The sequence below is a fragment of the Giraffa tippelskirchi genome, chromosome X (assembly GCF_054371585.1).
Source record: "Giraffa tippelskirchi isolate mGirTip1 chromosome X, T2T-mGirTip1v1.2.pri, whole genome shotgun sequence".
Classification (NCBI taxonomy): Eukaryota; Metazoa; Chordata; class Mammalia; order Artiodactyla; family Giraffidae; genus Giraffa; species Giraffa tippelskirchi.
This window is the reverse complement of record NC_137289.1, coordinates 82495098-82508066: the sequence shown is the minus strand read 5'-3', so window position 1 is coordinate 82508066 and position 12969 is coordinate 82495098. Positions and strand designations below refer to the sequence as shown.

The 12969-nt window shown below is 39.5% G+C and overlaps 1 protein-coding gene across 1 annotated transcript; it reads left to right on the top strand.

Annotated features, from left to right (window-relative positions):
- Window positions 1-487: 487 nt before the first annotated feature.
- On the top strand, window positions 488-3338 carry LOC145535676 (toll-like receptor 13). Its single transcript, XM_081564058.1, is given in 2 exon segments — window positions 488-3120; window positions 3122-3338. Coding segments are annotated over 2 exon segments (2850 nt in total).
- The last annotated feature ends 9631 nt before the right edge of the window (window positions 3339-12969 follow it).

The window sequence follows — 12969 nt, the reverse complement described above, 5'->3', positions numbered from 1 at the left end:
GTTTTTTCCCCCTACCATGATGATTATCTTTTACCTGGACTGAAATCCATAGACCCCAAAGTGCATTTCCAGTTGTGGAATCTCAGGTATCAGTGCAAACAGTCAGGGGGTAATTTATTGTGCAGGGGTGAGAGGAGGGCTGGAGTGCATCTTAATTCTCTAAATTAAATCAAGTGTTTAATTGCCTTCTCTGCCTCCATGTGCTAACAACTTTGACTACAGGAGAAATAACACTGGTTTTTTTATGATCTGTACAGAGATTGCTTTGGAATTTGATTTGTTTTGGAAGCTAACTTCGGGACAAATTTTTTTAGTTTTCCTGAAGCAGCTATGAAGTATTTATTAGAAGAGAGAAATGTAAACTAAATAACTTTCCATTTTTCTTTGCAGCAAAATTGAAATGGAAGGACCATTCCTTCAAAAGTGAGTGTCACACATATGAAGGGATTTTTTTCTAATAGTAACTCTGAGGTCTGGGGCTGACAAGATGGGTTTAGAGAACCTACTGCCTCCTCAACCACTCTGGCTCATTTTAATTGGGTTTTCTCTGCTGTCTTTGGCAGAGACATATGGGTTCAGTAAATGCACGCAGTATGAACTGGACATTCACCATGTGTTCTGCATTCGGAAGAAGATCACCAACTTAACAGATGCCATTCATGACATCCGTGGATACACTACTCACCTCAACCTGACACAGAACCAAATTCAGGCCCTTCCTCCCTACTGCTTCACTAATTTGTCTGCTCTGTTGGACTTGCGATTGGAATGGAATTTCATTTGGAAGATTGATGTGAGGGCATTTTGGGGACTAGAAAATCTAACTCTTTTGAATTTAGTAGAAAATAAGATTCAAACTGTGAACTACTCCTTTGAGGGCCTGTCCAACTTGGAAACTTTGCTCCTGAGTCACAATCAGATCACCCATATTCACAAAAATGCCTTTGTCCCTCTTGTCAAATTGAAACATTTATGTTTATCTCAAAACTTTATTACTTATTTTTCCAATATTCTTGAAGCAGTCCAGCATCTGCTGCACCTGGAATACCTTGATCTTACTAACAACAGCATAATGTCCTTAGATCACAGCCCCAGATCATTGGTCTCTCTGACCCAGCTGGGGATGCAGGGGAACAAACTAACAGAATTAAACCTCTCTGCCTTGTCACTGCCTGAACCGACCACTCTGGATGTCTCTCAGAATAGACATCGAGTCATTCAGAATGTGAATCTGGAAACTCTGCCCCAGCTGAGGAGCTTGAATCTGAGTGGAACACTGGTGAAACTAGAGATGCTTCCAGCCAAACACCTACAGAATCTAAGTGAAATGGATCTTAGTAACCAGAAGTTTAGAGGTAGTCACTTAAACCTCAGGACAGTGTGTTGCCTCCTCCAGAAGCTGCCTATATTGAAGGCTTTGGTTTTTAGGAAAAATGCCATTAATGCAAGGAGCATAAAGTGCCTTGCCAACTGTACCAGGCTTTTGTCCCTTGACCTGAGCCAAAGCAGTGATCTGATTCACCTCAATGACAGTGAGTTTGATGCTATACCCAGCCTCCAAAGGCTGAATCTAAACAAGTGTCAACTTTCCTTTGTCAGTAACAGGACCTGGAATGCCCTCAAGAACTTGAGAGCTCTAGACCTGAGCCACAACAAGTTTAAAAACTTTCCAGATTGTGCATTTTCATCCTTGAGGTACTTAAAATCGCTCTTTCTCTCTAGAAATCCCATCACAGAACTCAATAGTATGGCCTTTTATGGGCTGTATTCATTAAAGGAGCTCAATTTGTCTGGGTGCTGGATAGTAAAAATTGACAAATACTGCTTTGCTCAATTTCCAAATTTAGAGAGTTTAAATCTTGAATACAGCAATATTCGGACACTGAAACGCAAAACCTTTCAGTTTCTGAAGAAGTTCCAAGTTCTCATTCTCTCCCAGAACCGCCTGAGCATCATAGAGAAATATGCATTTTCTGGCCTCAATCACCTCTATAAACTCGACTTGGCATACAATATCTTGTCAAGTTTTCAAGCTGGCCTTTTCTTGGACCTGGAAAATCTAGAAGTTTTGAATCTCAGTTTTAATAAAATCACTTATGAAACCACTAGGACCTTGCCATTTCCTCCATTTATGAACCTCAAGTCTTTGAAACAACTCAACCTAGAAGGACAAATACATGGGATTCAGGTTGTTCCAACCAACTTCTTCCAAGGGCGGAATGACCTGCAGGAGCTTCTCCTATGGAAAAATCCCATCGTATTTCTAGACCACCTTCAATTTGACTCCCTGATTAATCTCACAAAGTCGGATATCTCAGGAACAAAATCTGGAGACCAAAGTCTCAGTTTAAATGTTTCTTTATTCCAAAAACTCAAAAGACTAAAAACGCTGCGCCTGGAAAACAACAACCTAGAGTCACTGACTCCTGGCATGTTCTCTGCCTTAGAAAGCCTTCAGATCTTCTCTTTAAGATTCAACAACCTAAGAGTCATTAACCAAAGTCATCTGAAGAATCTGAAGTCTCTGAAGTACTTTGATATCTATGGGAATAAACTTCAGTGCAGCTGTGACAATGCACGGTTCAAGAATTGGTCAATAAGCACAGCAAATGTTCATATCCCTTACCTCCAGAGCTATACTTGTCAACAGCCAAATATCAAAAATGTGTTGATAGATTTTGATGATTCTATGTGTACTTTTGATCTGGGAAAAGTTTCCTTCTTCTGCTCCTTCAGTCTGGTCCTCACAACCATGATCTTCTCTTGGTTCATTGACAAGATGGCTCCATCTCTATGGTATGGGCTCTACATATTTCCAGCCTGGTACCTGGCCAAGTGACATAGGACAGAGAAGGAGTTCATCTATGATGCCTTTGTTTCTTTCACTGCCACTGATGAACAGTGGGTATATAAAGAGCTTGCTCCAGCCCTAGAAGAAGGTGGCTAGCTCACCTTTAAGCTCTGCCTTCACCACCGAGACTTTGAGCCAGGCACAGATATCTTTGAGAACATCCAGAATGCCATTGACACCAGCCGGAAAACTCTGTGTGTGGTGAGTAACCACTACCTGCACAGTGAATGGTGCTGGCTTGAAGTACAGTTGGCCAGCATCAAGATGTTCTGTGCATGAAGATGTCATCATCCTGATCTTCCTGGAGGAGATCCCGAACCATAAGCTATCCAGCTACCACTGACTCAGGAAACTTGTGAACAGGCAAACATTTATCACCTGGCCAGACAGTGCCCAGGAGGGGCCACTCTTCTGGGCTCACATTAGAAATGCATTGGGCAGCAAATCTGTGGAGAAAGACAACACACAGCCAATTGTGGCCCAGTGACAGGAAGTCTTTGTGACTTCAAATCCAATGTTGCCTAAGGTGTGTACAGGCTATGAGTGTGACTGAACATAACTGCTCTGCAGGGAGAAGGCTGCTCATGACCATTATTTGGCTAATGTCCATCAGGCAACTGGAAGAGTGAAGGAAGCTGCTTGAGGAAGCTTCAGGAATGTTGTTAAAGGAAGTAATCCCAGTATTAGAGTATTGGATATCTGGAAAGTATTCCTGTTTTATTAAGGGGAAGCTTGAGAGACAAATCACTAGGCTTTCTGGGGACCAGCAGGGCTTGAGAACATTGTTCAGCTAGTTTATCCAAATCAGTTCCTGTCTAGATAGATTGAACTGCACGTCTTCCAAGAACCTATAAGAACAGAAACACCACACAGGCTTCAATAAAAGCAAAAAAATTAGGATTCTGGTGTATTCTCTGTTAGGGCATGAAATTCCAAAGGCCAGCTTCTGTTTAAGTCATAGCCCAAGAGTTAGAGAGTCCTAGTTTGATTCCACTGATTTACTCAAAGGGAAGCAGCCTTGATCTAGCAGTGCAATGATGATTTCAGAAACTATCACCTAGCTGTGTAAAATCAGACTTCATAGGCTGACCAGTTTTTGGCAGCCATTCTTATGCAGGGTTGTATTCCCAATGGCTTCATCTTTCAGACACACCAGTGTCCTATAGCAGGCAATGTTTATAGGGAGCAACACCCAGCATAGGGGCCATGGCTCTGGTGGTAGGCAAAAGTGCTAAAAATTCCTATAGAAGGGAATTTCTTATAAGAAAAGTGCTATACATTGAAACATGTATATTATCATATGTGAAACAGTTCACCAGTCCAGGTTCGATGCATGAGACAGGTGCTCAGGGCTGGTGTACTGGGATGACCCAGAGGGATGGGATGGGGAGAGAGGTGGGAGGGGGGTTCAGGATGGGGAACACATGTAAACCCATGGCTAATTCATATCAATGTATGGCAAAAACCACTACAATACTGTAAAGTAATTAGCCTCCAACTTAAATAAATACATTTTTAAAAAAAGGAAAAGTGCTATAAATTCGTGGAGCAAGAGGGGCCATAGGGATCTAGAGATCAGTCTATAGCCAGATAAGTAGGGTACTAACATGGCCCTCTTCTGATTGTTTCTCCACAACAAGTCTCCACAAGGAGAAGTCCACAAGGAGAAGTATTTATGACTGGCTTCCTTCTCCAGTCCTCCTTTATCCCCAAGACTCTAGGAAGAGTTTGTTGAGGAAAAAAAGACCCTGGCAGGCAGAATCTTTAGCAACTGGGGTAGTCAAATGTTTACCTCAGTGGGCCCTTGCCAGATCTCTCTGTATATAAATGACTCCCCTGTGTGAAGGGAGGTCACCAACATGTTTCGGACAGGACTTTGGTTAAACTGTTACAGAAAAATTCAAGGGCATTTGCGTGGGAAATTGTGAGTCATCAGCTGGATATTTGTGGGTTAAATATTACATTGTTGCAGGAAATAATTTACAACTACTTCATAAGCCATGCAAGAAATATCACATTACTTAATTTTTTAACAATCTAAAGATATCTGATTTTAAGGCCCTGTTCTGCTAGGTTGGTGGAAAAGTCTACCTTAGAAATTATGGGTTCCTCTCTCTCACCCACTAACCCTTCATGTTCTTGCATAAGGCAAAAAAAGAAAAAGTTGGTGGAAGACTTTTGTAGAAAACAAGTGCTCAGGAGGGGGAAACAAAACAAACAACTTTTTGCATCTTGAAGAAAATGGGGGGCAATTTCTCCAATCTTTGGCCCACATTGATTACCCCTTGTATGCCCATTGTCCAAGTCGGATCCCTGGAATATGAGGACAGTGCTGCCTCTGGACTATGCTTGACAATGCATTTTTTTTTTTTAGCTGAAATTGGGCATAGTCATTCACTTCCATGGATATGGACTATGTCTTGAGTCCTTCTACTCAAGGAAACAGCAAATAGACTTCTGTTATTTTCCTGGTCTTAAGTAACCTTTATCTCTCTGGCTGCTTCAGTCACCATTCTATGCCCTGCTTTCTCCCCATCACACACACACACACACACACACACACACACACACACACACACACACAGTGGCATGACTCAATGAAATATGACAGGAAGAGAGGTTGTATTCAGACAACTTCAACAGGTATAGGATCATGTTCCCTTCGGATGAGGGGAGCTATATTTCTCTTATTATTCTTCCTGATTCTTACACTGCAAGAAAAATAAAGCAAAAATATCTCTATATATTATCCTGCTATGAAATTAATAAGTGAAAATGACAGGCAGACTAAGATCATTGGGCAGCATGCCAATAAATGGCAGTATAGGATTCTTTGAAATTATAGTGTGTGATATGAGGGACACAATACCATGAAGAGGGTGATGACTGTAGCCTAGTAGGGAAGTACACATTGGTGCATATGTGTGTAGTCCTTCTTAGAAGGAAAGGTGAATAATTAATACCCTGAACTGGTTTCATTTCTGAAATGATGAGGTGATCGTGCTGGAACAGAGACTAAATTTTATACACATATTCTAGGAAAGTAGATGAACGGCAGTGTTTACCCATGTACTTGGAATCAGCTACATAAGTGCAGGGCCTAGTGTGAAAATGTGGGATCACTTGTCCAAAAATGTTCAGAATTTCAAGACAGAGATGGCAGAGCATTAAACCAAGTATAGGGACCTTCTGAGTGTGGGGCCCTGTGTGACTGCACATGGCCATGACACCGGCCCTGCTTACGACTATCAGCCAGGTGCATAGGATTTGTTTCCTACAACTTAAATCTCCACATAGGAAAACAGCGTGTATTTTCCCACAGAACATATTATTTAATCCAGTAAATGGATGCTTATTTCTTTGAATGAAACTATCTCACCAGTCTTTGAGGTCATCTAAAAAAATAAATGGAACTGTCTTCTGTATTAAAAAAAAATACCATCACTACCACAGATTAAATGCTGTTGTCATTTCTTGTTGTTTTAATCTTAGACGGGACTGGGGTAGTAACCCAAGGCATACATGTTATACAAAGGTTTCCAATGTGTCTTTACATGTATCAAATATTTACTTAGCTGGGATACAGGGAAATTCATTTCCTAAATTACTACAACTATAGGCATTTTGGGCTTCCCAGGCGGAGCTAGTGGTAAAGTATCAGCCCACCAATGCAGAAGATGTAAGACACTCAGGTTCGATACCTAGTTTTGGAAGATCCCCTGGAGAAGGGCATGGCAACCTACTCCAGTATTCTTGCCTGGAGAATCCCATGGACAGAGGAGCCTGGCAAACTACAGTCCATGGGGTCGCACAGAGTTGGACATGACTGAAACAACTTAGCACACACACACAGGCATTTTAAAATGAAGTCATTGGAGCTCTGATTACATAAAAAAGATATTTGGAAACAATGACATGGTTAATTTCTCTATCAACCAATTTGGAGTAACAAGAGGTTAGAAAAGAAAAAAAAATTAGATGAGAGGAAGAGAAATGTTTCTACCAGTAAAGCTAGAAATATATTAAGCTTAATTTGTTAGAAAGATCTGAAAGATTTTTCCCTACAGATACTGAAAAAGGGGATAAAAATCTTTTTAGAATTATTTATATGGGCTTACTTGGATGATTTTTAAACTTATGTTCCAAATCAGAATTTAAATGCCAACTCTGTATTTATGGGAAAGGGATAATGTCTCCACCTATTGAATATATGTTTCTTTGTAAATACACATTTGCCCTTAATAATAGGATTAGTGATTGGGTTTAAGAGGCAGAGCCAAAATTATTCCTTGGCACGCACAGTGTAGTCCAGAGATCAGAAGCATGAGCAACCCCCTAGAGCTTGTCAGAAATGCAGACCCTCAGGCCCATCCCAGACCTACTGAACCAGAATCTGCATGTCAACAAAATCTCTAGAAGATTCTTATGCATATAAAAGCTTGAAAAGCACTGGGTTAAGAAATTATTTACATTGAGGAAGCTCTGGGAGGGTTCTTCTATCTTCAAATATTAACTCCTCTTAGGTTACACAGTGACCAAAATGTAATCATTATATATTCTTTGGATTTCTCTTCTTGTGATATTTCTCAAAAAAATAACAGTAACAGTACGATAATTTTACATGTGTTGTTGATTACCATTTCCAAATCACTTTCATACCTATGATCTCACTTGATAACTTTGTGATGGGTAGCCCACTAAACCAGTGTACCCTAATCATTCTACCAATAAATATGAAGGTAGGTCAATATTGTATTGCTTTTGCCAAAGGCCATTAAAAACTTAAGAATGCTATGATGGTAATCATTTTGCAGTATATAAAGTATCAAATCAACACATTGCACACCTTGAATATACACAATATTATGTCAGCTATATATCAGTAACGCAGGGGGAAAACTGCAAGAATAATATATAGGTAAGTGCGTGTGTGCTAAGTCACTTCAGTCATGTGTGACTCTTTGCAACACAATGGGCAGTAGGCCCCTAGGCTCCTCTGTCCTCCATGGGATCTTCCCGACCCAGGGATTGAACTTGTGTCTCTTATGTCTCCTGCATTGGCAGGCAGGTTCTTTACAACTAGTGCCACTTGGGAAACCCTTAATATATAGGTACAGTGAAATTCAAATAAATTATGAGTACAAAATAGATATGAGTTTTAAGATAAAAGATAATATAGTGAGGATATATTTTTAAGCATGAAAATAATAGAATGGCTCATAGACTCCTAGAAAGAATCTTCTTCATCGTTGGGTAGATTTAATTACTATGTCTAAAATAGCACTCATTCTAATTGTTGAAGCGAAAAAATGGTTCTGGAAGCTACACACGTGTTCATTTAAAATAGTAAACAACTTGAGTTAAAATTAGCCTAAGAAAATGCAGATACTAAATGGAAAAATGAGAACAGTGTAGAGGATCTACTAACTTGGGAACTGTAAAAACAGATTTGTAGATGTGTCTGGACACTGACTGCTGTAAAGGTTTGTTGGCAGATTGAGAAAATGACACTGACCCAATAATGTCACTTACTACAATCATCTTTGATTTTTTTAAATAGTACCTCTAGGAGGAATTTAAGCCTGTCCTAGGTGGCGTATTGCATCCCAAAACATTTAGGAGGAATGGGATAAAGCTATTGTGGATTATGGTGGTTCTAAATCTAGTCCTAACAATTTTGTAGTTTCCAAATAAAGTTCTCAATGGAATCTTTCTAAATTGAAAATCACTAAACAAAGTGGCACAGACCGGGGTTCTAACTGTAGGAACTATTTCCCAAGATGAGAAATGTTAAGCATTTTGTGAAAAGCTACAACTTTTAGGCTCACTGCCACAGATGTTGTGTGGGCTGCAAACACAGCTTAAATTGTAATCTCTAGCTTAATGGAGCAAACTAATCAGGAGATAACATATATTTATGTAACAAAATTAAAATGCTAATCAGATGAGTGATACAGACAGTAAATGCTAAATTAATTAGAGAGGAGAAAGATGGCCAGAAGCTGAGTAGCACTAAGGAATGGCAATTAATATCAAATGACCAAGCTTTGAGGCTTGACTCCATCACTTAGGAACTGTAATCCTATTACTCAGCCTCTCTAAACCTCAGTTTTCCATTTTGTAAAAATCAGGTTAATTATAATAGTTTTTTTCTAGGCTGTTTTAAAGACTAGATGAAACAATGGGTAGATGGTCTTAGGAGGATGCCTGGCTCATAGATGTTAGCTAAGAAATGCACCTTCCTCATTACTGAAGGACCTGGGGCAGAAAGAGCAATGGGTGTCTGAGGATGGGCTTACTAAAGAGGAGCAGCTAGAAATATAGAGGCCACCAGCTTTGTACAGTTCACCATTTACTAAAGGTCATCTCAAAGGGATACCTAGGTTGTTTCCCTCAAAGAATACAGCTCTGCTTTAATGGTACTTCAAGATTTGTAGAGTGCTAAAAGATAGATTTCATTTCATTGCTTACCATCCCTGACATGCCCAACCTAATCTCTATAATCTAAAGTACCCCTGGATACCCAAGGCCCAAGCCTGCAGCTTTTTAAGGTCAGAAAGAAGATCAGAGTCAGTGAGTTGCAGTGAGGAAAGGAAAGGAGAAGAGAACATGCAGCTGCAGAACGTGTTCTCTTGCTATCCCCTGCGCGTACTGCCACCTGGTGGTTATTTAATGACCTACACTATCTTTTCCTCCCATATGCGTGCTCAGTCATGTCCGACTCTTTGAGACCCAGTGGACTGTAGCCCACTAGGCTCCTCTGTCCGTAGAATTTTCCAGACAAGAATACTGCAGTGGGTTGCCATTTCTTCCTCCATTTCCTCATATAGTCTTGTTCTAATGTGCACCCTTACTGTTAACTGAGAGAACGGGATGATACACTGTACTCATTTCTGGTGATCGCTATAACAAATCACTGCAAAGATGGTGACCTAAACAAGAGAAGTTTATTCGCTCAGCGTTCTGGAGGCCAGAAGTCCAAAATCAAAGTGTGGGCAGGGCCATGATGCCTCTAGAAGCTCTAGGAGAGAATCTGTTCTTTGCCTTTTCCTGCTTCTGGTGGTTGCTGGCTACTGTTCCAGAGCTTGTGGCTGAATTACTCCAATCTCTGCTTGACTACTTCATATGGTCTTCTCCAGTTCTGTGTGTCTGATGTTCCTTTGCCTCTCTCTTATAGAGAAACTTGTAACGGCATTTAGGGCCCACTTGTAATATCAAGTATCTTCTCATTTTAAGATGCTTAATTCAATCAGCTCTGTTCAGTCACTCAGTTGTGTCCGACTCTTTGTGACTCCATAGACTGTAGCATGCCAGACCTCCATGTCCATCATCAGCTCCTGGAGTTTGCTCAAACTCATGTCCATCAAGTCAGTGATACCATCCAACCATCTCATGTTCTGTCGTCCCCTTCTCCTCCTGCCTTCAATCTTTCCCAGCATCAAGGTCTTTTCCAATGAGTCAGTTCTTTGCATCAGGTGGTCAAAGTATTGGAGTTTCAGCTTCAGCATCAGTCCTTCCAATGAATATTCAGGGCCGACTTCCTTTAGGATTGACTGGCTGGATCTCCTTGCGGTCCAAGGGACTCTCAAGTATCTTCTCCAATACCACAGTTCAAAAGCATCAATTCTTCGGTGCTCAACTTTCTTTATAGTCCAACCATCACATCCATACATGACTACTAGAAAAAAGAAATAGAGGAAAACAATAGAATGGGAAAGACTAGAGATCTCTTCAAGCAAATTAGAGATACCAAGAGAATATTTCATGCAAAGATAGGCACAATAAAGGACAGAAATGGTATGGACCTAACAGAAGCAGAAGATATTAAGAAGAGGTGGCAAGAATACACAGAAGGACTATACAAAAAAGATCTTCATGACCCAGGTAACCACGATGGCATGATCACTCACCTAGAGCCAGACATCCTGGAATGTGAAGTCAAGTGGGCCTTAGGAAACATCACTACAAACAAAGCTAGTGGAGGTGATGGAATTCCAGCTGAGCTATCTCAAATCTTAAAAGATGATGCTGTGAAAGTGCTGCACTCAATATGCCAGCAATTTTGGAAAACTCAGCAGTGGCCACGGGACTGGAAAAGGTCAGTTTTCATTTCAATCCCAAAGAAGGGCAATGCCAAAGAATGTTCAAACTACCACACAATTGCACTCATCTCACATGCTAGCAAAGTAATGTTCAAAATTCTCCAAGCAGGCTTCAACAGTACATGAACTGTGAACTTCCAGATGTTCAAACTGGATTTAGAAAAAGCAGAGGAACCAGAGATCAAGTTGTCAACATCCATTGGATCATCAAAAAAGTTACAGAAAAACATTTGCTTCTGCTTGATTCAATAGACATCTGCAAAGACTCTTTTCCAAATAGGGCAGCAAGCACTCTAGTCATTTGATGTGGATATCTTTTCGGGACCATTTTTTGGCCTAATATATTTCTCTTTATTATCATTTACATTGTCAGTAATGAATATATAAGATCAGTCTGCTGGCCAGGGCAAGCTGATGCAGGATATTGAGGTTTGAATTTGGATGTGGGGATGAGATAGGGAAGGAAAAGTCTAAAGTGTTTTCTCGGGAAGGCTGGCTTGCGTGGACAGCTCGGTGAGAGACCCTGGGTGGCTGGGAAGTAGCGCAGAAGACTCTGGGCACATATTGTGGAGGAGAGAGTATAGAAACAGCAAGAAAGGGGTGGTGAACCAAGATTTAACTTTCGTTTGTTTTTAATAAGCTGAATGTGAGTGATCCTGATGCTTCAAATCCTCTACATGTATAAGGAAATGGGCACTCTCAGACATTGCTGGTGAGACAGGTGGAGTTGGTAAAATCCTTTTGGAGAACTGGAGAACAATTCTACATATATTTCATACACTTCTATATAGTAATTCTACGTCTAGAAATATATTTTAAGGAAATAATCAGAATACAGGAAGATTTATGCACAAAGACATTCCTATATCTTTTTAAGGTACTCTTGAGTACTGAAAACAGCTCAAATGTCTACCTTTAGAAAGTAATAGTTGAGTGAATTGTGGTTCATCCATATGAGGAAATATTTTATAGTCATAAAAATTATGTTTATGAAAAGTGTACCATAACACGAAAAATGCTTTTATGTGAGATGTTAAGTAAAGTAAGTAGGAATTATAAATACATACATACATACATACTTTATAAATATTATTTCTAAATTGATTCAAGTTTTTTTTCCTTTTTTGATTCAAAATTTTAAAAAATATGTATATATGACATCTTTATATGTATAAATACATATTGAACTCTCAGAAATTGTTTGTGCATAAGTTTTTAGAGGGCATAACCACCTCTCAAAAAGCACTAACATCTATCATTTCTTTTATCTTTGTTTTCGCCTAGCTCAGTAAAATCTTGCTTCTTGAAGTTAAATATCTTTCCCTCTATCTTTAGTTCAATTTTCGTTCCCAAGCAGTTATGCTTAAATATTTGTAGGTACATGCAATGAGTCTGTGATACATGCTAAATTACTGCAGGAACTGGGGCTATAAACTGAACAAATGTAGATGAATGGCCTTGGTCCTAAAGGGTATAAGGGACTTTGACAAAACCAAATAGAGTGGCAGCACTGCCATTGGTCTGGGAGCTCATGGTATTTGAATTTTAGTACTGATACAGATAAGACGTCTTAACAGAATATTTTGTACATTAATCTAAAGTATTTAAAGTCAATTCATGGTGGAAATCTCATTAAAGTTCAATATAGAAAAGTGTTCTTATACCGATATTTAAAATACATACGCAATTATTTCTTTTGTCTTGTACACAATGCAACATTGTGTTGCATAGTTGCTGGATTTTGTCTATGTTTTTGTGACTTCCAAATGAAAATAGTTCCAAGAAAGCACCTTATTAAAGCTATTTAAACTTCCCAACACATTTTCAGAAGTAACCATATAAATGGATTAAAGATTTAAATGTAAAACAAAAGTTTTTTTGTTTTGAAGAAAATATAGCCAGATATTTAAAACTTCTTGAATGGGGTTGGGAAAGGCCTTTCTAAACAAAAGACAAACCAAAAATCATAAAAGACAAGACATAAAATGTAAAATTTCTATATCTCAAAACAACAAC